The sequence below is a fragment of the Mercenaria mercenaria genome, chromosome 12 (assembly GCF_021730395.1).
Source record: "Mercenaria mercenaria strain notata chromosome 12, MADL_Memer_1, whole genome shotgun sequence".
NCBI lineage: Eukaryota > Metazoa > Mollusca > Bivalvia > Venerida > Veneridae > Mercenaria > Mercenaria mercenaria.
The window spans coordinates 73648690-73675930 of record NC_069372.1 but is presented as its reverse complement, the minus strand read 5'-3'; the positions used below and the strand labels follow the sequence as shown (position 1 = coordinate 73675930).

Here is a 27241-nt window from a genome sequence, read left to right as displayed (position 1 = left end):
ACCCTCGGGGTGGTAATTGATATTTATAGCCGAGTGGTAATTGGTATTTATAGCCTTCAGAAAGCGGTTGGTTTCACACAATATTATCAGGTTTTAAAGTATTACAGTAGGGTTTGAAACAGGTTTTTCCACTTTCGGATTCAGAAGTTAGAAGTCAGGTAAGATTTACATTTTTCTTGTGGCATATTTATTTGTATCTAGAATCTCGTTAATATTCATAAATAATATTAAGGAAGTAATTATTGCACATTCCTGAATAAATGTCGCTATTATATCTTGTAACGAACATTCATGGTACAGAGATTTCGGATAGTGGAATGGGAATTTGACTGACATTATATAGTGGACGCAACTTGACCCCGATGGTTGACATTTGCATTATAATACATAATGAGGCACAGCCTATTATTGAAAAGGAGTGTACGTAAAAAACGAGCTGCACGAGAAAAAAACGAGCTGCACGAGAAAAAGGAAATATAAATTTGTGTAAAATTATTGTATTGAAAGGTTTTAACTGATTTTTTTAATGTAAGTATATATACGTTGATACTGCACTGTATACAAACAAATTCCATATAAAAATACACGGCTACCCTAAGCACCCTTGATTTCGATAATGAAATAATCGATATGAATAATCAGCCTAAGGTCAACCATCGTGGTCAAGTTGCGACTACTATAGTATTGCAAAAACGTTTTTTGTTTAGTTGAAACAAAAGCTCATCAGAATGTGAGCCAACTCGGGCCAATAAAAATGTTGCGAGGTCGATCTCGGTGACAATTTCACCAGAGATAATACAACGAAGCCACTTGTTGACAGTTGTGTATTAGAGTACATTGGTTTCAGTCGACAGTTTGAAGTGACTATTGATAACATTTAAATTGTATTTAAGCTGTATCAAACAATAAACAACCAGTATCTGTCAGAATGAGTGTTCAAAAACATTATATATTTTTCTACATATTTATATTAACTTCCAAGATAATTGTCGGTGTAAAAGTTTATAAATACAAAATTAATTCATCAGAATCCTTCTTTATCTTTTGTCATTTTCTGTCAGTGTAAAACAGTGATTGTTAAGAAAGTACAATTTCTTAATATCATTATCAGATAACATCGTGGAAAATAAGTTTGAAAAGTTTGTCGTGCAGCTTCACTCATTACTTGAAGTAGCTTGAAATATATGCAACCCGTTTATTTCTTTAATTTTTAACTTTTGTCTCTATTTATTCAAAGTCAGACGATTCTCGTGTACTTTTAAATGATGCAGATGTTCATATTTAAACTGTCTCATTTCATTAATTGTTAGATAAAACATTTCATGACATGAGCATTTTTCCTTTTTACTAAAAATACTGGGAAAAGTCTCGTATTTAATTTTATACAGATAGATAGATAGATAGATAGATAGATATTCTTTATTTCCACTATTTTCAAATAGAATAGAACGTTACATTTACATTAGAAATATTTTATGCATGGGTTAATTAATATATATCACTATCATGACTATGTACATTGCAAAAGAGAGTTACAACATTAAACATAAATCATGTCCTTTAGAAATAGATCATATGGTCAAAAGTACCAAACATTAAAACTGTTTCATTTCAGTGCTTTAAATATAAACAAATTTTGCCTCACTGGCCATTCATTTTTTATGTGATTAGAAAAGGGCAAATGCAATTCTTCTTTGTACCATGAATGCTTTGTCACTGATAATAGGGATGAGCGCATTGAGAGTGACGTAATGATACGTGCTATTTAAATAGCGTTTAAATCGAACTGGCGGGGCGGGGTTTCCCGACAGTCCATCCGCTGCATTATTGTGCAGGATATCTTTTTCTTGTTATTCCGTGACCGTTGAATTTTAGTCGTCGGTTACCGAATGATTTCGGAATTAAACAATTATATTGCTCTACCTATTTTGCTCGTTTTTTGAGATTAATTATTTGCATAAGTCAGAGATTAACTCGGCCCCGTCAGGTCGAATAAACGCACAATATATAATATATAGTGTGCAAGGAAATTTCGTTCCAAATAGAAAAGTGAATCATCATATCAAAAACATGGAAACTAAGACCTTGTATAGTTTTCTGTCGTATTAAATGCTAATACGTTGAAGTAATTTGGTTAATTTCAGATTTTCTTATTGGAGAAAAAAACATATCGTTCTATTTACTAAGTTCAGAAATTTTCAACTTTTGAAAATAAACAAGCGTTTCTTCTTTCATTGATTCTAACACAGACATTTTATGTCAGATCTGAATTATTATTTGCACAGTACAAATTCAACTACTATATTGTATAACTGAACAAATAACTTCTAAATATATTACAAAATATGTGTACTATTAAGTATGGAAGTGGCCTACTCCCATACATTTTAGTGAAAAATGCAGTTTTCATCTCAACTTATTTAAGGCCTAAAAAAATTGTTTGTTTGTGGTAACATGCTCAAAAAAAATTAAGGTAGGTATGTTTTTTTTTATTAAGTGGGAATTTTTGCAAATTATTTTTGTGTCAAAAAATGAATACAAGTAAGGGAAATATGCTTTTAGAGCATCAGAAAGTTGATTTCTAACATCACTGACAATGTTTAAAGCATAAAAAATGCAGTTTTGCAACTTTTTGTTAAAGTTAAAAAAAAATTATCCAAGGCCATAAAAACATTTAGGGTCGGGCCAAACATTTAGGATAGGTCAGGATACTGGAAACAAACAATATTTTTACGTCCAATAGTAAAACCCAAAACGATCATTGGTAATCTTTAAGTGAATGTTATGAACCTTCCTGTTTTAACATCTCGGTAAAATAATATTGCCATTTGTTTAACCGGGACGAACTTTCTTTACACCCTTATACCCATAACCCAGGTACTTCTTTTTTGTCAGATTAGCATGTGCAAATGCAATACTAGCAGTCATCAATTCTATGTGCCAGTCCGAAATGTCTGCACGATGTTTTAACTAATAGACATTTGCGAATTAAGTCTACGTAGACTGTGGACACCTAAGACGATAGATTTTTCAAGGGGGCCGTCTCAACATAATTAGATTATATTATGCGCGGTAGGAAAAAGAGTTTATAAAGAAAATAGGGTTTGGGTTATTATATCATCAGTATGCGGTAGGTGATAAAAATTCGGATGTGCCTGTTTTTATCTCGACTTTTCGAAGAAAAAGAAGAGCTATTGCACTCGTTCCGACGTCGGCGTCGCCGTTGGTTGAAGTTTTTGATAAAGTCAAATATCTCTGTTACTATCAAAGCTAATGACTTGAAACTTATAATAGTTATTTACTATCAAAGTCTACCCCAGGAGAAATAATCCTCATAACTCTGATTTGAATTTTGATAGCATTATGCCCCCTTTTAACTAATAATATCTGGTTAAAGTTTTTGATAAAGTCAAATACCTCAGTTTTATTATCAAAGCTATTGACCTGAAACTTAAAATAGTTATTTACTATCGAAGTCTACACAAAGAGCTATAAAAAATCTTCTTTGGTCTACACCAGGAAAAACTATCTTCATTACTCTGGTTTGAATTTTGACAAAATTATGCCCATTTTTGATTTAGAATTTTTGTTTAAAGTTTTTTATAAAATCAAATATCTCTGTTACTATCAAAGTTATTGATTTGAAACTTAAACTAGTTATTTACTATCAAAGTCTTCACCAGGGAAAATAATCTTCATAACTCTGTTTGATTTTTGATAGAATTATGCCCCTTTTTAACTTAGAAAATCTGGTTAAAGTTTTTGATCAAGTCAAATATCTCTGTTACTGTCAAAGCTATAGATATGCAACTTAAAATAGTTATTTACTATCGAAGTCTACACCAGGAAAAACAGTCTTTATTACTCTGATTTGAATTTTGACAAAATTATGCCCCTTTTTGATTTAGAACTTTTGGTTAAAGTTTTTTTATAAAGTCAAATATCTCTGTTACTGTCAAAGCTGTTGACTTGAAACTTTAAATAGTTATTGACTATCGGAGTCTATACCAGAAGAAACAATCCCTATAACTCTGATTTGAATTTTGACAAAATTATGCCCCTTTTTGATTTAGAATTTTCGGTTAAAACTTTTGATAAAGTCAAATATTTCTGTTACTATCAAAGCTATTGACTTGAAACTTTAAATACTTATTTACCATCAAAGGCTTCACCCGGAGAAACAATCCCCATAACTCTGATTTGAATTTTGATAAAATTATGCCCATTTTTAACTTAGAATTTTTGGTTTTTGATAAAGTCAAATATCTCTGTTACTATCAAAGCTTTTGTCTTAAGACTTAAATTAGCTATATACTATCGAAGTCTACACCAGGAAAAACTATCCCCATAAGTTAGCCATAACTCTGATTTGAAATTTGACAAAATCATGCCCCCTTGTCACTTAGTATTATTTGTTAAATTTTTGATGAAATCAAATATCTCTGTTACTATTAAAGGTTCTGACTTGAAAATTTAAAACACTTTTTTACTATCAAAGTCTACACGTGAAGAAACAATCCCCATTACTCTGCTTTGAATTTTGACAGAGTTATGTCCCGTTTGAACTTTGAATATTTTTATTGGGAAAGCTTTAATTCAGAGTCAAGCACTGAGAAAAGTCGAGCGCGCTGTCATAAGGACAGCTCTTGTTCTGTGTTTCTGTCCATCAGAGAGAAGTTATGCTACACATATCGCCAAAAGTATTGAAGCGAGCCATGCGATCTGCACGTCGTCTCAATGTGGTGAACATTTGTGCCAAGTTTCTTTAAAATCCTTCAAGCAGTTCAAGAGTTACACATCGCACTCAAAACAAAGTTATATAACCTTTGGCCCCAAAGTTTGACATTGACCTTGTAGCTAGACATCCAAAACATGCGAACTGCTTGTCGTCTCGATGTGGTGGACATTTGTGTAAAGTTTCTTTAAAATCCCTTAAACAGATCAAGAGTTACAGAGCGGACACGAAACAAAGTCATATGACCTGGACGCCTTAGTGTGACCTTGACCTTAAAGCGAACCACTTGATACAAATGCTCTGCACGTCGTCTTGATGTGGAGAACATTTGTATCAAGTTTGTTTAAGATCCTGTGAGGGGTTCACGAGTTACAGAGTGGAGTCGACACGAAATTACTAACGGACAGACGGACACACAGACTGACAGACGGCCAGATGAACACTTGTGGTATCCTAAAATACGTCCCCTTGGGCGTATAATAAAGCGCGTATGTAAAGCGCCTTTGAACGTGAAATTGATCATGAAAAGGGCGCTATATAAATCTGGTATAATAATAATAATAACAACAGAGGAATGGAGACGCAAGCTATTACGTTTTCTACAGTTTTCACAATGATTTACCTACTGACCTACATTTTGATCCCAGCTGACCCAGTTTAGATTTTTTCATGTCGGACGACGACGACGATGGAATACGGATAAATTGCGATCAGACAAGCTCATCTTTTCAACTTTGTCGCAGATGCGCAATTAAAATTATAATATTAGCTAGAGAACATTTCAGGAAAGTGTTATGACGCTAGATTACTTTTTGCGATACGTATAACAAAACATTTCTCTGGTAAACAGACGGAAGGAAAGACAAATCCAAATCTTATCCTGTTCGGTGACATTATTAAACAGACCTTACCATCATTATAGTAATGTTTTCCTACCAAACATAAATTAAAATTATCATGTTGAGACGGTCCCCTTGAAAAAAATTGATCGTCTTAATTCGCAAATGTCTAATAATAGCGATGAACACATGGAGAGTGACGCACCTGTACATAATTCGGGAATGCTTTCAAAATGAATAATCGATGTTCAAGTCATTTACAAGATTTAGCTTACCAAAAGGTTCCTTCTAGCGCATATTAAATATTCTTTTTAAGGGATCTGTTTTTAGCATCCTGTTACAGATGTTTAATAAAACAATAATGAAAAATATGCTTTGTTAGTTTACGTGCATTCTTATCTAGATCTATTTAAAAACATTTAAAGTTATTTCGCACAAACATATATTTTAACTTATAGATCTAATACTAATCAAACACCTTCTACTTAAATATTGTATCAGCGGACAATAAATAATAAAGACCATCATTCTATCAAAATTTCGGGAATCTTCCCTAGTGGAGTGGCACAGATCGGAATTTGGCCGTATGTTAGCCTCTTTGTAAATTTAAAGTTTCACATAGCAATACATGGACAGAAAAGTGCTCCCAAACGCCTTGCTTAATTGCATCGCATGATTGATACTTCCAGCTCCAGAACGAAATACGGCCGTCTGGGACCGTAGAAGTTAAGCTAGAAGAAAATGAAACCAAGCAGAATAATAGCAGACGATATTTTTGACGGGAGTCTATTTTTAGATGATGCGTACTCATTTAAATAATCTCCATTCTTCATTATGACAAGTTAGATTTAGGAGTTATATGATTTTAACTATATTATTGTTTCTTGAAGACCTGTTATTACGTAGTTGTATTTCACTAAACTTTAGTCTAAAGATTGGCTTAAAGATGCGTAAATACACCCTGGCAAAGAGGCTATTTGTAATGAATATGCATGAGTCCAAGATGGCGGCACCCTACTGGAATTCGGATGCCTTTGATGATACCCTTGTATCCAGTACCTGCTCAGTCAAGTGTGACACGTTCACCATAAGTGTTCCTTCCCTTGAGAAGGAACAATAAAATCCAGGTATGCGTATGCACTGTATACGGCGCATACTGTGCTGCATGGTTTGGTTGATTTTATGTTTGTTTAGTATCAAATGAAGTATATCAAATGAATAATGTACTTATAAGTTGTTCACATTATGTATGTCTGAAAAGATTTAAAATAAAGAACTCTAAAATGCATAACACTGATATCAGAATGTTTGGAAATGCCCCATATTTGTGTTCGGTAATGTCTGCAGTTAAAAAAAAACTATAAAATACCAGATCATAAAATAAGCAATCCGATTTATGGGGAATGAGCCAGGAGCCCCTAAACTTTCACAGATTATCAGAATTGGGTCAAAGAAAGTGGTATGTTTACAGAATATAAATTTAGACTTTTCAAATTATACATGTACAGATTGTGGGTATGAAAATTGATGAAATTACATTTGGCCTCAAAATCGCAGCTTGAAAATCTTAATATTTTTTTATTTGCAATGTTTTCTAAAATGACAGTACTCTGGTTTCTGTTCACATGAAAAACTCCTTTTCAGCTTATCTGTGACAATGGCTGGCATGTCAAAGTTCGTTGAAAGTTTGCCAGAGGATTACGGTTATGTTGTATTGACTGGAGTTGGCAGTGTAGTTTTGAACATATGGATGGCAATGAATGTAGGCAAGGCCAGAAAACAGTACGAAGTGAAGGTGAGGCATCGCATTTCTGTTGCTATTTATTTTAGCTCACCTGTCACATAGTGACAGGATGAGCTTTTGTGATCGCATTTTGTCCGTCGTCCATCCGTCCGTCCGTCGTCCGTTCACAATTTCTTGTGAACACAATAGAGACTGCATGTTTCAATCAATTTTAATCAAACTTGCACACAACTTGTAATGGCATAATATCTCGGTTCCTTTCGAAAACTGGCCAGATCCGTCATGGGTTCCAGAGTTATGGCCCTTTAAAGGGCCAGAATTTGCTATTTTTGGCTTATGAACATGATAGAGACCACATTTTGCAATCAACTTTAATCACACTTGCACACAACTTGTATTGGCATAATATCTTGGTTCCTTTTGAAAACTGGCCAGATCCCATCATGGGTTCCAGAGTTATGGCGCCTTAAAGGGCCAAAATTTGCTATTCTTTTGCTTGTGAACACGATAGAGACCGCATTTTTCAATCAATTTTAATCAAACTTGCACACAACTTGTAATGGCATAATATCTCGATTTCCTTTGAAAACTTCGAAAACTGGCCAGATCCCATCATGGGTTCCAGAGTTATGGCCCTTTAAAGGGCCAAAATTTGCCATTTTGGGCTTGTGAACATGATAGGGACCACATTTTGCAATCAACTTTAATCAAACTTGCACACAACTTGTATTGGCATAATATCTTGGTTCCTTTCGAAAACTGGCTAGATCCCATCATGGGTTCCAGAGTTATGGCCCCTTAAAGGGCCAAAATTTGCTATTTTGGCTTTTGCAGCCATATAAAGACTTCATTTATGGTTTGATTTGATACAAACTTGCAAAATATCTTCAACAACAATAAATCTTGGATTCCATGACAAATCTATCAGATCCAATCATAGGTTCCGGAGTTACGGTCCCTGAAAGAGCCAAAATGTGTTAATTTTTACCTTGTGAACAGGATAGAAGAGACATTTTATATTTGATTTTAACCACACTCACATACAACTTAAGTCACAATAAGATCTCAGTTCCTTTTGAAAACCGGCTAGATTCCATCATGGGTTCTGGAGTTACTGCCCCTGAAAGGGGCAAAATTTTCTTGTTTGGCCCTTTCAGCCATTTAGAGGTTTCATTTATGCCTTGATTTGATACAAACTTGCACAGAATGATTATCTTGATGATTTCTAGGCCTGGATTGAAACTGGGTTATGCCGGGTCAAAAACTAGGTCATCAGGTCAAAACAAAGGAAAAGCTTGTTAACAACCTAGAGGCCACATTTATGACCCTATCTTCATGAAACTTGGTCTGAATGTTTATCTTGATGATTTCTAGGCCAGATTCGAAACTGGGTCATATGGGGTCAAAAACTAGGTCACCCAGTCAGATCAAAGGAAAAGCCTGTTAACACTCTTGAGGCCACATTTATGACTCTATTTTCATGAAACTTGGTCAGAATATTTATCTTGATGATTCTTAGGCTAATATCGAAACTGGGTCATATGGGGTCAAAAACTAGATCACCCGTTCAAATCAAAAGAAAAGCTTGGTAACACTCTTGTTCATTTGATGTGCATGAAACTTGGTCAGAATGTTTGTGTGCATGAAATATCCTAAATTTTTATCTGGGTCATGTAGGGTCAAAAACTAGATCACCGGGTCAAATCAAAGAATAAACTTGTTTACACACAAGAGGCCACGTTTTTTGGTCCAATCTTAATGAAAATTGGTCAGAATATTTGTCTCCATGAAATCACTAGGTAAAACATGTTTACACTGTTATTATTTGTTACTCAGGTGAGCGACTTATGGCCATCTTGGCCCTCTTGTTTTATTTCAGTAACATGGTCACTATCTATTGCATTGAAAGAAAAACTTTCTTAAAATCAAAATTTTGTGACATTAGCCAAATTCTTCTGATTTTCACATATATGAATCAGCTGAAACTTGTCTAAGTTTTATCTGGGTATATAATGCCTACATGTCTACATTTTTCAGTAGATTGATTACCTCTTATCACAGTATATATAGTGATTACTGGTACACTTGATATTTCATATAATCTTCCAACACTTACTATCAATCATATTTTATAGCTAGATCATAATCATACAAGGTAGATAAAATGTCATCCCTTTCAACTACAGTGTATGTACATTATATATTTTTGTATAAGCATTTAGTATATGTGAAGAGCCTGCCAACTTATCTCTATAGGGAGAGCACAGATCTATGGGTCATTGGACTGCACTCCCCAGGTGAGCCATATGCTCCATGACTATTTGATAAGGAAATCATTTGTCCTCACCTCTTATTCAAGTGAAGCAGGGAATGGATTAGTACTAGTCCTGAATCCATGGAGGAAGACTGGTTTGGTTAACAGCCCGCTGTTGCATCACTGATATACTCTTTAAAAATGACCCAAACCCTTACTGCTTGGATTTACAGAGATTTTGCATATATTTCTTTTGTTTTTGACATTGTGAAGTCAATCACTGAGCAAGGTATAGTTTGATAGAAGACATTGTTTTATATTCAAGTACTTGATCTATGAAAAATATATAAAACAATTTTGCATACTTATTGAGATCTATAACAACTTCTACTGGTAACGTTAAACCCATTGACGTTGGGAAATCTGCTTTTTCACTACTTCACAAATTTTAACCTGTGATGACATCTCTAAATATTTATCGGCAGACGGCAGAGAGACGTTACTTTACATCATCATTCGTTATAATATCATAACTTTGACTGAGGCTAATTGTTGACTGTCTTTGTTTCTTTGTTTTTCTGTTTACAAAACAAACTTTTTTTTCGCATTTGGCGATATTTTGTAGGTGGTGTACCTTGGATCTACATTGCTTTATAATGAAACAATCCTAGACATAATACTTATTGTGTAATTAGGTTTGAATGAGCATACATATAATTTTCATAATGATTAATATATAGTTATTGACTCTTGAGCCATTGGATATGATGTGATATTCACCGGAAGAGTGCAGTATTGACCGAGGCGATGTTTTATTAACTGGGTTCAGGTTTATGAATAAGTAACAAATATTTGTTTCAACATACTTAATGTAACTTCCAGTCTATTTTTAGCTCATCTGATTTTTTGAAAAAAAATGATGAGTTATTGTCATCACTTGAGCGGTTGTCGGCGTCGGCGTCGGTGTCGGCGTCGGCGTCGGCGTCTGCGTCGGCGTTGCTTGGTTAAGTTTTATGTTTAGGTCAGCTTTTCTCCTAAACTATCAAAGCTATTGCTTTGAAACTTGGAATACTTGTTCACCATCATAAGCTGACCCTGTATAGCAAGAAACATAACTCCATCTTGCATTTTGCAAGATTTATGGCCTCTTTTGTACTTAGAAAATATCAGATTTCTTGGTTAAGTTTTATGTTTAGGTCAACTTTTCTCCTACACTATCAAAGCTATTGCTTTGAAACTTGGAATACTTGTTCACCATCATAAGCAGACCCTGTACATCAAGAAACATAACTCCATCTTGCTTTTTGCAAGAATTATTGCCCCTTTTGGACTTAGAAAATCAGTTTTCTTGGTTAAATTTTATGTTTAGGTCAACTTTTATCCTAAACTATCAAAGCTATTGCTTTAAAACTTGCAACACTTGTTCACCATCATAAGCTGACCCTGTACAGCAAGAAACATAACTCCATCCTGCTTTTTGCAAGAATGATGGCCCCTTTTGGACTTAGAAAATATCAGATTTCTTGGTTAAGTTTTATGTTTAGGTCAACTTTTTCTCTTAAACCATCAAAGCTATTGCTTTAAAACTTGCAACTGTTGTTCACCATCATAAGCTGACCCTGTACAGCAAGCAACATAACTCCATCCTGCTTTTTGCAATAATTATTGCCCCTTTTGGACTTAGAAAAATCATTTTCTTGGTTGAATATTATGTTTAAGTCAACTTTTCTCATAAACTATCAAAGCTATTGCTTTAAAACTTGCAACAGTTTTTCACCATCATAAGTGGACACTGTACATCAAGAAACATAACTCTATCCTGCTTTTTGCAAGAATGATGGCCCTTTTTAGACTTAGAAAATCATGGGTAGGACAATATTTCTATTATACAAAAAAAATCAGATGAGCGTCAGCACCCGCAAGGCGGTGCTCTTGTTAGAAAGTTATGTTTCATGGGGAAAACCCACCAACCATTAAACAGGAAACATATTTTGAAAGATGAGCGGTTTCGACCAATGAAATTTAGGTTATTTTATTTTTAGAACATATAATAAAAATAATTGCACCACGGACACAGTGACACTACTTGTATGATATTATGTAATGTTATGTACTCTGTGTATTTTAGATCCCACAGATGTACCATCCTGAGCCAAATCATATCTTCAACTGCATCCAGAGAGTGCATCAAAACACGTAAGTTTTTTTTATCAGACCAAATACTTTCATGCCAAAGATATTCATGAATATGCAGTGGGAAAATTTTTGTTACGTTTTATGTTCATGGAAAAGGTTTTATTGATCTTATATGTAGATAAGTCATGGAATATTACATGTGGAATTTTTGGGAGGATTTTAGTCACTGCTTCATCCAGTGGGACTGTGCATCCATTCCAACACCCTTGCCTGGGCTATATTTGTTAAAACTAAACAAGAGGCTCCAATACCAACAAGAATGTCCCTATCAAATTATTTATTGCTGAGTGATAGCCGTTGTCGTCATTTTTGCCATGTATGTTGGGAGATATATTGATGCCGTCTTGTCTGTTAGTCTGTCCATCCATCTGTCCATTTGCTAGACAAGTTTGTCCAGGCTACCTCTCTGAAATTACAAATAGGACTTCAACCAAACTTTGTACAAATGTGTAGTGCCAGGGTTAGTTTTATATATGGTCAGATTTGTCCTGTTAAATGGGTAATGGCACCTTAATGTTTATTTTGGATGACCTATCATGCTATAACCAGGTGTAAGCCCTATTGTGATGCTCAAGTGATCCATTTGCTATTCATATACTTCTTCTGTAACATTGATCTAAGAAATCAAGACAGGTGCACATTTAAGGAAGTAAAAACCAAAAAGAAAACCTGTCATGAGACACTCCTTCAAAGATCGTAAGAGAAACAGGACTGTGATATAACATATGTAGAATATTGAGTATTATGGCTTTTAAAGCCAGACTGTATTCCAAAAAGGGACATACTATCATGAACTGGGGGCATGAAATACCGGTATCTACATCAATTGAAATTGCAGAATCAATTCACACTAGGCACATCTTTAAAGCAAGCTACATGACTAAACTCTCGGGAGCATCCATTGGTTCAGCTGATTTCCATGTCATCATGTTTTTAGCTCACCTGTCACATAGTGACAAGGTGAGCTTTTGTGATCACGCGTCGTCCGTCGTCCGTGCGTCCGTCCGTAAACTTTTGCTTGTGACCACTCTAGAGGTCACATTTTTTGTGGGATCTTTATGAAAGTTGGTCAGAATGTTCATCTTGATGATATCTAGGTCAAGTTCGAAACTGGGTCAAGTGCCGTCAAAAACTAGGTCAGTAGGTCTAAAAATAGAAAAACCTTGTGACCTCTCTAGAGGCCATATATTTCACAAGATCTTCATGAAAATTGGCCAGAATGTTCACCTTGATGATATCTAGGTCAAGTTTGAAACTGGGTCACGTGCCATCAAAAACTAGGTCAGTAGGTCTAAAAATAGAAAAACCTTGTGACCTCTCTAGAGGCCATATATTTCACAAGATCTTCATGAAAATTGGTCAGAACGTTCACCTTGATGATATCTAGGTCAAGTTCGAAACTGGGTCACGTGCCATCAAAAACTAGGTCAGTAGGTCAAATAATAGAAAAACCTTGTGACCTCTCTAAAGGCCATATTTTTCATGGGATCTGTATGAAAGTTGGTCTGAATGTTCATCTTGATGATATCTAGGTCAAGTTCGAAACTGGGTCACGTGCGGTCAAAAACTAGGTCAGTAGGTCTAAAAATAGAAAAACCTTGTGACCACTCTAGAGGCCATATATTTCATGAGATCTTCATGAAAATTGGTCAGAATGTTCACCTTGATGATATCTAGGTCAAGTTCGAAAGTGGGTTACGTGCCCTCAAAAACTAGGTCAGTAGGTCAAATAATAGAAAAACCTTGTGACCTCTCTAGAGGCTATATTTTTCATGGGATCTGTATGAAAGTTGGTCTGAATGCTCATCTTGATGATATCTAGGTCAAGTTCGAAAGTGGGTCACATGCCATCAAAAACTAGGTCAGTAGGTCAAATAATAGAAAAACCTTGTGACCTCTCTAAAGGCCATATTTTTCATGGGATCTGTATGAAAGTTGGTCTGAATGTTCATCTTGATGATATCTAGGTCAAGTTCGAAACAGGGTCATGTGCGGTCAAAAACTAGGTCAGTAGGTCTAAAAATAGAAAAACCTTGTGACATCTCTAGAGGCCATATTTATGAATGGATCTTCATGAAAATTGGTCAGAATGTTCATCTTGATGATATCTAGATCAAGTTCGAAAGTGGGTCACGTGCCTTCAAAAAGCAGGTCAGTAGGTCAAATAATGAAAAAACGTTGTGACCTCTCTGGAGGCCATATTTTTCGTGGGATCTGTATGAAAGTTGGTCTGAATGTTTATCAACTGGGTCATGTGGGAAGAGGTGAGCGATTCAGGACCATCATGGTCCTCTTGTTGATAATATAGGGATAACGCATGTTAGTTTCATATTATAACATCTGCAGAATTTTGAGGGATTAGTTGGTGCCTGAGCCCGTCAGGGCGAGGAATTACCAACGTATCCCGAGGGATTCTGCATAATGTTTTAACATGAAAAGAACATGCGGTAACGCTGTTCAGGTAGCACGAAATGTGTAAAAACAAAAAAAAAAGGAATATATTTTCCAACATTATTAAATGTTCATGAAATACGAGGGAATGTTAGCGATGTTTGATCATGTTGACATCATTTCCTTCTGAATTATCCATTTTGGGGCAGTAATACGTCTAAGCTTTAACATGGGACTTGCATATGTAAAATTTAATAGTAATAACAGCTAGTGCATGAGCGCTTTAATTTCTCAATTTTCTGTCCTGTTAAAACGCCCCATGAAATCGGTAAAGAAAGTATGATAATGTGTGGCATTCAGGTTTATATCCTACTTTCTGATATGGCAATTAACCAAATAAAATTATGTTATTTTAACAGGAGATATGCAATTTTATCTCGCCTTCTCGTCCATTTACATGTATAAGCAGCATATGAACCAACGTTCACACTTCTCTAGATAAGTAATAGTTATAGTATGTGTGAGAGTGTGTTACCAGGATATATCAGAGCTAGGGGTACAATGAGGGTATTTTTCTCTGCACAGATATGTGAAGAGAAAAATACCCTCATTGTACCCCTAGCTCTGATATATCCTGGTAACACAAGAGCATTACATATTATAACTGTTTTATCGCACAGTTTATCATTAAAAATTATAGAGTATATTATTTTCATTTAAATTTGTTTATTATTATTTTTATTCTTTTGATTCCCTTTCTGCGCCTCGCTGACTGAAACACTAAAACTTCTGTTTTAGAAAAAAATGTTCCCCAGATAAAAGTACCCAACAGATTTCTGCATTGGTTTTAAATGTTTGCATTTCATTGGCCAGACATATTGTAAAACTTGTTGTTTTGTTTGTAAAAAAAATCAAAGAAAAAGAAACATTTGAGAAATCTCAGAATTTCATATATTTCATGTATTTCTGAACTTGGCAATAACTATCAAGTTTTTGAAATATTCTAGTTTATTTATTCTTTTACTTTATAAATGTAGGTGTTTGTGACAATTCTTTCTCTGTGAACTGTAAATTGGAGCTAAAGTCATCTTTTCTTTGAAAGGAAATTTTTTTACTCCCTTGATAGGACCTCAACAGAGAAAAAGTGTTGCGATATATATCGGAACAGTTTTACTGTGCTGATATATATCGCAACAGTTTTTTTTCTAATGAAACTCTATTGAGATTTCTGTGTTGATATATATCGTAACAGTTTTGTAAATTTCAGCACAGATTTTGTAGTAATAATGTGTGTTACCATGTTTAACATACTGCAAAGATCAAAGGAAAACTGCCGCACTATGCGATAAAACCATTTACACTTTCAGTACAGTGTCTCGAGTTTGAAGTTTAGACATTATTTTACATGCTAGGCACTGATGTTTACATTTATTTTCAGTGTGGAAGGCAGCTCCTTCTTCCTGTTTTTACTCATGACAAGTGGACTTCAGTACCCAGTGAGTACATGTTGTAACTGACTTAACATAACATGATTATAATGATCATAAATACAGTCACAGTGTTGGGCTATAGAACGCTGGTGGTTCTACCCAAATACCCTTCTGTGCCCAACGTAATATGTGTACAAACATGCACATGTGGCTCATTTTCAAAGCAACTTGGAAAGTATTAACAAAGTTGTAAGCTCTGAAGTTAAGTCCAGAAATGATGTCTATTTAGAAGTGTTGGGATTCAGTCAGAAGTGTCAATTCATGGGCACAAAAATAGCCTTGTCTTTTGACTGAACAAAATTGGTCAAAACAGCCGACTCTGAAGACTTTTTGACAGTATGGAATAATTCTGTTTTGTTGCTAGTGAACAACCTTTTCTGAGGAGTTTTCATAAGTTTATAAATGTGTTGCTAGAGTTAATCCACATTAAGTTCATATCAAGAGAAATATGGCTGACTGACTATATTTACGCTTTTTCTAAAGAGTGTTTCACGTTTGACTCAAAACAACCAGTGAGACAGGAGCGCACGTGTATTCTTCCAGCCACAAACACTTGTTCAGTGCAGTTCTTTGTCATTAATGTAAACACTTCTGTACAGTTTGACGAGGGACTGCCGTTTTTGTAGAATTTCTATCAGAAATGGTAAAATCTTGTACAAAACGATCCCTGAGCACGTTTGCATCAAAATGTAAGTTTGACACTGTCAAGCAAAAGCTTTTTCTTCGTAGTCGATGATTTTTCATTTCAAGCATACAAAATGATCGACCAAAAACCATTCCAATGCAGTGTGCCGTGGGTACAGTTGCAACGCATTACGGTGGATCTCGTTTCTTTAATGTTCGCTATTGACTTTAAATTGGAGTAAACAGCATTTTCCCAGAATTTGATTTGGTAGGGCCATGAAATCACTTTGACATTAGATAGCAACAGAAACTGAAAGTTTAGAATAAATATGACATTGCATACCTTAACAAAATTCCATTGAGCAGCTGTGTTACTGGAGTTAAGACTTTTTACAAGTAGGCAGCTGTAGGCTAATTTACCTCTTCTTCAACAATATCCTTTTATTTTTAGATTTTTACCACAGAATCTGAAAGTGTCGAGGAAAAAGTTTAGATTTTTCTTAGTGACAAGATGAGATTATTTGATTGCCCTTCGTCCGTCCACAATTTCTTTTGATCACGGTAGAGACCTTGTTTTTCAACAGATTTTAATCCCTGAAGGAGCCAAAATGTTAACCTTATGAACATGATAGCAGTGACATTTTACTTGCGACTTTTACCACACTTACACACAAATTAAGTCACAATAAGATCTCGGTTCCTATTGGAAACCAGCTAGATTCCATCATATGTTCAAGAGATACTACCCCTGAAAGGGGCAAATTTTCTATTCTGGCCCTCTCAGCCATATAAAGTTTCATTTATGCTTGGATTTGATACAAACTTGCATATGTGTGCCCAATCACATGATCGCGCTACATCATTTTGAGACCGAAAGTGAAAGTGGAAACTTAAACAAAAATTATAAATCAGGGCGTAAGTTTTATTATTCAGTATATTGTGTTAATATCATGTACATCATTCGAAACCTATTTGAAAGTGCTACCCACGGTACTACAATTGTCCCGCCAAAACCTCATTTTAAGTCCTGTTCAACCACTTTCGACAGTATGCGCTCAGTGTGCAAGTCAGTTGAACAGGTATAGCATTAAAACGAAAAGCTTTTGGTGGGGAAATCATAGTACCGGGGATCAGGGCTTCGGAAATTTGCCGGTTTGTCGGTTTTGGACCGATTTTTGACTTTTCAGACCGATTCGTGAAGTGAAAAAACGAAAAAAGTCGGTCCCGTAAAAATGGAGAAAAGTATAAATTTCGGTCTGAAATCTCAATACACGATCAACTGCCAAGCAGGAAATTGTTGGTCGCACCCTCAGATAATCAATAAACGTGTCAAACGGTCTGATTGTCACCTTGATAATCGGTCCGTAATTAGCACGTGACGCAATCAGTGCTCGTGCGGCACATCCTTTAATGTTTGCAGACAGCCGACTGCAATGAATTAAACATTTTTGACTGGTTTCCAGATGTTTCTGACTGGATCCAAATCCTTTCGACGGGGATCCACTTCTTTTATTTAGAATCCGACGGATGGTTTATTTCAAAAGGCTATGTTTGATCACGGGTAAAAAACAAATGGTCACTGCATTTAATGAGACATCACACAGGAAACCTATATAATTTTTATAATTACTTGTTTGTAAAAATTACATGATACATTTGTTGGGGCTCCAGTTGACAAGTTCTGGACAAGTGCAGAAAATCGTCTTTGCAACCCGACTGTACAAAAAAAAAGAAAGAAAAAAAAAATGGACTGACAAACACGAATGATAGGGTGTAAAGAAAACCAGAGTGGCACTGTTTATCAAATCGGTCTTTAAAAAAAACGAAATTTTGTTTACATAGGAAGAGAACATATAACTTAATAAAATGTAGTTGCTTATTGAAGTACAACGTCAGTGAAATGAAATATCCGTGGCCAACCCGCGTGACAAAATGATACTACACATGCGGGGAATTCGATTTCAGCGTACACATTCGGTCCGCGGCAGAGTATTCTTAAAATACTGAGGATGTATAGGAGAGAATATGTGTTGTGTAATTCAATTTGACGCATTGTATTTTATAAAATTCGTCAAAGAATGAGGAAACGTCACAAATTATCTGCCATGTATACGGTACCGAAGTCACGTGCGTTGGCTTTTAGGCTGAACACCACTAAATCCAGCTGTTTTTTATTTCATATTAAAATCTACTCACTTCATAACGGTGTTTCGACATTTTCTAGCATATCAGATTTTCAGAGACTTATATTCCCATAAAGAACTAGATCGCTTCTTTAGAAATCAAAAAGAAAAGGGGGTGTTAACTTTTATATAAGAAAACTACAGTTTGTTAAATACAACCCGCTGAATTTACTACTTTTCGCTTCTTTCAATTTCTCTTTTCGTGACATTAAATTCTTACGCCGCCATTTTTATCTAGCATGCGATAGGAACATGCCGATTTCATTAGAATGCAAAGTGATACATACTGAAACGCGGTAGGGTAAAAGTAAGCACGTTGCTGCCGAGAAAATGCAGTAGGAAAGGAAAAAAGATTAGTACTATTTATATTTGGACTACTTGTGACTAGACCTGCGGAGGCTTACATTCTATTTGGTAGTGATCAGCCTTTAGACTAGTTAGATACACGGTGTATGCCTCGGTAATTTTATCCTTGCAAGTATTTTCTCGGAAAAACATCGAAATTTAAACAAAGTAACGAACACACTTAACACTGAATAACTGTCTTCATTGTATAGTAACTCGTGTTGACCGGTAACTCAGTTTTAATGCATGACATGCTTATTATCACATTCTACAAATATGGTATATTGGTAATGCGGTGGGTGGGGTAGTGCCGATGTCAGGATTTTCGTTTTGGACCGATTGAGTTCTCAAAATTTCCGGAGCCCTGCCGGGGATATCACTTTCAAATAGGTTTCGAATCATGTGCATGATATAAACACAATATATAGATTAAAAAACTTACGCCCTGATTTTCAATGTTTGTTTACCTTTCTACTTTCACTTTTGAGCTCAAAATGACGTAGCACGATCACGTGATTAGGCACACTCACAGTGCATGGAATTTTTATCTTAATAATCTCAAGGTCAAGTTCGAAACTTTGTCATGTGGGTTTAAAAACTAGGTCACCAGGTCAAATCAAAGGAAAAGCCTGTTAACGTCATACGCCACATTCATGGCCTTATCTTCAGTAATGTTTTATCTTGATGATTCTAAGGCAAAGTTAACATTGAAATATAAATGGAGAAACAGAGTACTAACAACAGACAAGCAGAAAGAAATGTTACAATAAATGAAAGACAAAAACTCCATTCTCCTCTGAAAACTGTCACATATGTTACAGAATACCCCCCCCCCCCCCAGTGTGCGAACTAAGTGTTTACATTAATGAATTAATGACAAAGAATTGCACTGGACAAGTGTTTTTGGTTGGAAGAGTACACAATGTGGGCTCCTGTCTCACTGGTTGTTTTCAGTCAAACGTGAAAAGGTCATTAGAAAACGTACCGATGACAGCATAAATGTAGTCAGTCGGCCATATTTCTCCACCGCTTCTGCGACTAATCCTCCACCGCCGCAGTTGGAACCACCGCTTCTGCGAAAACTATGGCCAGTGTGATATCAAGAAACACAGCAAAGCAAACTACATGTATTTTTAAACTAAAATAAGTGGGGATTAAAATTCAAATACATGAATGTGTATGCATGTGTAAATTAATTCCTTTTACATAAAAATATTAAGTATATGAGGAAAGTATTATTTTTCTGCCCCCCCTCCCCCATGAGTGGTAGGGGCATATAGGTTTGCTCTTGTCCATCCGTCCCTCCTCCGTCCGTCCTTCTGAAAATGTTGTGTCGTGTCTAGCTCCAAAAGTATTTGACCTAGAGCCACAAAACTTTACAGGAATGTTGGTCAGCATGTGTAGTTGTGCACCTGGGGTTTTGCGTCCGGATTCATTCAGTCATGTAGGAGTTATGGCCCCTGACTTTGTAAAAATTGGTCATTTTAGTGTTGTGTTGCGCCTAGCTCCAAAAGTATTTGACCTAAAGTCACAAAACTTTACAGGAATGTTGGTCAGCATGTGTAGTTGTACACCTGGGGTTTCGCGTCTGGATTTATTCAGTTTTGTAGGAGTTATGGCCTCTGACTTTGTAAAAATTGGTCATTTTAGTGTTGTGTCGCGCCTAGCTCCGAAAGTATTTGACGTAGAGTCACAAAACTTTACAGGAATGTTGGTCAGCATGTGTAGTTGTGCACCTGGGATTTCGCGTCCGGATTCATTCAGTATTGTAGGAGTTATGGCCTCTGACTTTGTAAAAATTGGTCATTTTAGTGTTGTGTCGCGCCTAGCTCCAAAAGTATTTGACCTAAAGTCACAAAACTTTACAGGAATGTTGGTAAGCATGTGTAGTTGTGCACCTGGGGTTTCGCGTCCGGATTTATCCTGTTGTGTAGGAGTTATGGCCTCTGACTTTGTAAAAATTGGTCATTTTAGTGTTTTGTCGTGCGTAGCTCCAAAAGTATTCGACCTAGAGTCACCAAAGTTTACAGGAATGTTGGTCAGCATGTGCAGTTGTGCACCTGGGGTTTGTGTCTGGATTCATTCAGTATTGTAGGAGTTATGACCCCTGACTTATTGTTTTTGAGATTTTTCATTACACAAGACCAGACTTCTTGTCGAGACTTACTCAAAAAAAAAAGTTTGTGAAACATTATGTTAAAATGTACTTGACCTAGAATTATAAAACATTAGAGGATTGTTTTAATGCCTGTGAAGTGTTCTCTTTAGGATTTTACTCAGCTAGGCCAGAGTTAGGGCTAACTAAGTGAAAAATACACATAAGGTTCTTAAGTTTGTGTTGCAGACATCTTGAAAATTATTTAACCTGAGTAATAAAACCATGTTACAGTGGCAGGAGGGGGGCACCTTTGTCCTATGGACACACATCTAGTTTAAGTTTCACATTTTTTCGAACTTTACATTTTTGTCAGACAATAATTGTAAAACCAATGAAGTGATTTCGTTGACACAAGCATTAATATATGGAGTTGTACATAATTTTCTGTTGTCTGGACAATACCCTTAAAACTACTGAAGAAAGTATAATGAAACTTTATATAATGATAGATGGCAAGGAGATGAAGTGCTTAGTTGTATTATTCAGTAGATGGTAATGACTGAATGTGCAAAACCTTAATTTGAACTTCCTTAAAGGTCCATGTCTTTGTTTATAATATGGCTTCCATGTTGTCTGTTTTGAAAATGAAACTCATTAATTTCCTGTTAAATCCTATTTTCAATAACTGTTTTCTCATATGTTTGTCAAAGGTTTATATATTGAATAACATAGTAGAAAATATTACTTAAATCATTGTTTAATAACGGTTCAGACTGTATGTGAGGAAATGTGCAATATTGAAAGTATTGCTTTCCTAACCATAGAGTTATGCATAAGATCTATTTAGACATTTGACAAAACCAGAACTTGAATTACTGTTTTAAACCCCCTATTCCACTATAATCACAGTGGTGAGGGATATGGCTGTGTCTCACACTGCTCTTGTTGGTATTTGTAAAGTCTATCCTATACCTTTCCTGTTTAGAGTGCATATACATGTAAATTTATATAAAATTATATATCTTTTCACCCTGTTAGAAATGTTCAGCGGCAGCAGGTGTTTTTGGCTTAGTGGGTAGAGTAGCGTATGCCTTGGGTTACTATACTGGTGGTAAGTAACTATTTTTTCCATATAACATTGTTATCCTTTTATATTACACATAATATTATTCATAGTAGATTATTGCAAGATTTATTACTAAAAGACAAGTTTTGTGGAAAATATTTTATTTGCCTCATAAACATTATGTAATTTTCGATTTGTATGATTTTTGCCATTATCTTTGCATATAATCAAATTGTTCAGCGTTTTCTATCAGAAGTCCTATCATATTTAATGTTACAAAATATTATCAGAACATATACATTTAAGTATAATATTTTTAATGGCATGTGAAAATAAAAAATTCAGTGTGAGGCCTTAAATTGTTAGGGTAACCTAAATATACTTAGCCAATACCCATCAGCTTTTTTCGATTTTGTAGCAAAATTTTAGTAAGTAAGCAAGAAGGGAGTATCAGTGGTTTCTATCACAGGTGCTAGACACATAATCAAATATTTTACTTAATGGGCCTATATAATGTATATAAGTGAATCTCTTATATACATATATAGGCCCATTAAGTAAAATATTTGATTATGTGTCTAGCACCTGTGGTTTCTATAACAATCGATTCTAGTTTCTGACTAATGTAACAATAATATTTCTGATATGTTGTTAAAAATAAGACTACTTTAACCCTACCTACTAATTTTTTATGCATTACCCTAAACAATTTTAGGCATTGGTAACCAGATGTGTTTTAGTCTTTTAAAATATTGACAATTTTCCTTAGAAATTGTGATGGAACATCATTCACTAGGCAGTACAATGTAATGTTTTAAATATTAGCAATTTGTGAGGATGAAAACAGTATAAAACTTTGGCTTTTGAACTATTGTGAAAAGTCTTTCTGTTTTCTATATATAAGATCCAGAGAAGAGACGTTGGGGAGGATTTGGTCATCTCGCAACACTAGTCTTACTTGGAGGATCTGTTTCACTTGCATTCCATCAGCTGGGATGGTGGCCATGCAAAAACTAAACTGGTAATTATGGTACATTTTGTCACAAAGACAAGACATTATAATGATTAGTAAAGGATTTTAGATTTTACCCTTTGTGTTAGTCTCGCTACCTTATCTTGAATGCAAGCCTTTTCTGGGTTCTATAGAGAATTTGCTGCATTTGATCTAAGCTGTCATTTAAGAGTAATATGCCGTACGTAAAACATTTGATGTCAGTGTAAACATAATTTTTCCATGTTTTAAGATCCTATCTCACCTAGAGCAAAGGTGGTTAAAACGTTAACACTGCTGTACATAGAGGCAGTTTATACTAACTTTACAAACCATTCAGCAAGGCAGGATTAGGTATATAAGACACAGGTTCAAGGTCACAAATAATGATAAGTTTGATACATTGGAAATTGGAAACAGCTAAACAATATATTAAAGTTTGATAAAACATGCTTGTTCACAAGAACTCATTTTTCCTAGTAACATTTGAAAGTTTTAGTTGCAAGAGATAGAACCTAAAGTTTTAAAGGTCCAATACTAAGGAAAGTGAACATTTTAATTTCTTTTAAAAAGCACAGAAACTATTTCATTTTATTGGAAAATGAAAGTTGGTATGTAGAAATTCGAAATAAATCGCAGTATATGTACAATTATTTTTCTATGAAGTATGAAGCAGGTTAAAAAGACCTGGGGGGTCATTCTGTCGATTCATTGAAATTTCAACATAATACACATACATTTCTTTGAGTTCCAAAGACCTTCTGTAAATTTTGACCTGCCAATCTTCATTATTTAGTGTCTTGCAGAAGTCTATGCACTGGCTATGAAAAAAATTGCCTACTCACTTTCCGTTAGTAATGGACCTTTAAATTATGAAAACCAGTTTACAAATCCAATGTTTAGTGCTTATATACAACATCTAAAACTGCGTGTTAAAACAAAGTCTTGATTTTAATACATGTTGTTTTTACGACTTCTGAAATGCTTCCATGAAGTTAAAACTTCCGCTTGCAAATAGCCCTACTTTTAGAGCCATTGATAAATATATAATCCCCAGTTATAATTAGATAACTGTGGGGAAAACGTATGGGACTATGATATAGTGGCCAAATACATACATATTGTATGATATCAGAAAATGTTTCATCTGATAAGACAAATTCAGATCCATCATATATATGCTGAAATTTTGACATAATTTTATGTGTACTGTATCAGACATCACTATAAAGAAATAAAATTTTCAATTGATGTTGAAAATTGGCATTTCAATAAATAAAATAACTTCTCCCCAATATTTTAACCATCAGTTAGTTCATTGTTCCTTCTAACTGGTGTCATATTGGTGCATAGATAAATACCTGGTAGGAATATTTATTATTTGTGTAACACGACAGTACTACAGCTGCTTATTTCTTTTGCTGTATATGTTTCAGGGCCAAGATTACCACCGAATGTATCACAAGTACCCAAGAAACCACGTTGATTTACTGTAATAAATAATTATTATGCATTCATATACTTTTTCATTTATTTTGCAGTTCACAAAATATGAATATTTTTGGTGATATATATAATGTTTTTATAGCCTTTATAAAGGTTTCTCATTCAGTTTATGAGCAAAGAGCAAAACGGGGAAACTGAAAGTAATCTTACACACATTTTTTGGCACTATAATTGTAATTTCATTGAAATTTTGATACTTATTACTAGCTTAGCGCAAAGTAGGAAATGATAGCTTTTGCTTCGAAAATGATTCATATGCATGTTGATAAGCACATTTTTAGCAAAGTAGTTTAAGAACAAAATGTTATATATAAGAATTGATTTATCCTGGTTAAAGTATTTGTGAAGTTGTCCTGTTCTTTTTTTGCTACAAAATCTTCGTATTTCATAGATGTTTACATATTTTGTCTTACATTTACTAAGAAACTATATGTTCAAACTGATTTTATGTTGACATAGAATAATTATTAGATCAAGGTGAGACTGGATCCCCACTAAACGGGGAATATCAATTTAGGTCTGCTTGGGAAACAACTTAAATTTTATATGCTTTTTAAACAGGATATTTGTAAACATGTTTTTTTTTATTAAATCATGTACTAAATATTAGATTAGGTATGTCCCTTAATGGGGAACTATTTTCAAATTTGCAAAAGCACAAAGAACTATGTATATGTAGGGCAATAAGTTATCATTTACATTCAGATTTGTAACATTAAATGTTTTACTGGTATCCAAATTGTTACAGATCTTCAGGTCATTTCTATTATCATTCTTTATAGTGAATTTTGAGTACCATTTCAACTGACGATGCTGCAGCATGTTCATTTTTATGGTTTCAATATGAATATTGTTTAAATTTTAGCTTGTTGAAAAGTTTGTTTTTATGCCCCCGAAGGGAGGCATATAGTTTTTGAACCGTCTGTCGGTCTGTCCGCAATTTTCGTGTCCGGTCCATATCTTTGTCATCGATGGATGGATTTTCAAATAACTTGGCATGAATGTGTACCACAGTAAGACGACGTGTCGCGCGCAAGACCCAGGTCCGTAGGTCAAAGGTCAAGGTCACAGTTAGACATAAAAGGATAGTGCATTGATGGGCGTGTACGGTTCATATCTTTGTCATCGATGGATGGATTTTCAAATAACTTGGCATGAATGTGTAGCACAGTAAGACGACGTGTCGCACGCAAGACCCAGGTCCGTAGCTCAAAGGTCAAGGTCACACTTAGACGTTAAAGGATAGTGCATTGATGGGTGTGTCCGGTCCATATCTTTGTCATCGATGGATGGATTTTCAAATAACTTGGCATGAATGTGTACCACAGTAAGACGACGTGTCGCGGGTAAGACCCATGTCCGTAGCTCAAAGGTCAAGGTCACACTTAGACATTAAAGGTCATTTTTCATGATAGTGCATTGATGGGTGTGTCCGGTCCATATCATTGTCATTCATGCATGGATTTTAAAATAACTACGCATGAATGTGTGACACAGTAAGACGACGTGTCGTGCGCAAGACCCAGCTCCGTAGGTCAAAGGTCCTAAACTCTAACATCGGCCATAACTATTCATTCAAAGTGCCATCGGGGGCATGTGTCATCCTGTGGAGACAGCTCTTGTTTTAAATATACTGATGTATTACCAGCATTATATACAAGACCTCTAGTATGACAATTGTAAACAGTATTCAGGGTAATAAAATAAAGTCAGTGTTGTAAATTATGTTCTTTGTTGTTTTTTTACATTTCTTCAGAGGCTGCCCTTGCAATAAGCACACAGCTATGAAATGAGATTTCAAGTTTGATTCCCTGGGACAGATTAGTGCCTGAAGTTATTTTTCCAACATCCTGGATGTGTGTGCAAAGTTTTCAACTGTACTATTTATAGCTCACCTGAGCACAAAGTGCTCAAGGTGAGGTATTGTGACCAGTCATTGTCCGGCGTCTGTCAACATTTGCCGTGTGGACACTCTATATATAGGCCACAGTAAACTGCTGTGACACAATCTTTATGAAACTTGGTCAGAATGTTTGTTTTGATGATCTCTAGGACAAGATTGAAACTGGGTCATGTGGGGTCAAAAACTAGGTCAGTAGGTTAGATTATAGGAAAAGCTTGTGAACATTCTAGATGCCACATTTTGTGACTCAATCTTTATGAAGCTTAGTCAGAATGTTTGTCTTGATGTTCTCTAGGTCAAGTTTGAATCTGGGTCATGTGGGGTCAAAAACTAGGTCACCCGGTCAAATCAAACGAAAAGCTTGTGAAAACTCAGAGGCCACAGTTTTGACTAAATCTTTATGAAACTTCGTCAGAATGTTTGTCTTGATGATCTCTAGGTCAAGTTTGAAACTCGGTCATGAGGGGTCAAAAACCGGGTCACCTGGCCAGATCAAAGGAAAATCTTGTTAACACTCTAGAGACCACAATTAAGTTTGAAACTCCTGAGAATTGGTCAGAATGTTTGTCTTGATGACCTTTAGGTCAAGTTCAAACCCGGGTCATATAGGGTCAAAAACTAGATCACCCGGTCGAATCAAAGGAAAAGCTAGTGAACACTCTAGAGGCCATAGTTGTGACTCAATTGTTATGAAATTTTGTCAGAATGTTTGTCTTGATGATCTCTAGGTCAAGTTCGAATCTGGGTCATGTGGGGTCAAAAACTAGGTCACCAGGTCAATTCAAAGGAAAAGCTTGTTTACACTCGAGACCACGTTTTTTTTGTCTAATCTTAATGAAAATTGGTCAGAATATTTGTCTCCATGAAATTACTAGG

The 27241-nt window shown here is 35.3% G+C and overlaps 1 protein-coding gene across 2 annotated transcripts; it reads left to right on the top strand.

The window, feature by feature from the left end:
• LOC123533773 (microsomal glutathione S-transferase 3-like) lies at nt 1-26184 on the top strand. Of its 2 annotated transcripts, none has more exons than XM_045315627.2 (7): nt 1-158; nt 7219-7369; nt 11701-11768; nt 15598-15655; nt 21938-22010; nt 22870-22986; nt 24393-26184. In XM_045315627.2, the coding sequence occupies exons 2-6, from the start codon at nt 7232-7234 to the stop codon at nt 22980-22982; spliced, it is 450 nt and encodes a 149-aa protein (XP_045171562.1). In that variant the 5' UTR covers nt 1-158; nt 7219-7231; the 3' UTR covers nt 22983-22986; nt 24393-26184. The 2 variants fall into 2 exon arrangements, with proteins under 2 accessions (XP_045171562.1, XP_053376308.1); XM_053520333.1 differs by lacking the exon at nt 1-158 and adding an exon at nt 6529-6701.
• The last annotated feature ends 1057 nt before the right edge of the window (nt 26185-27241 follow it).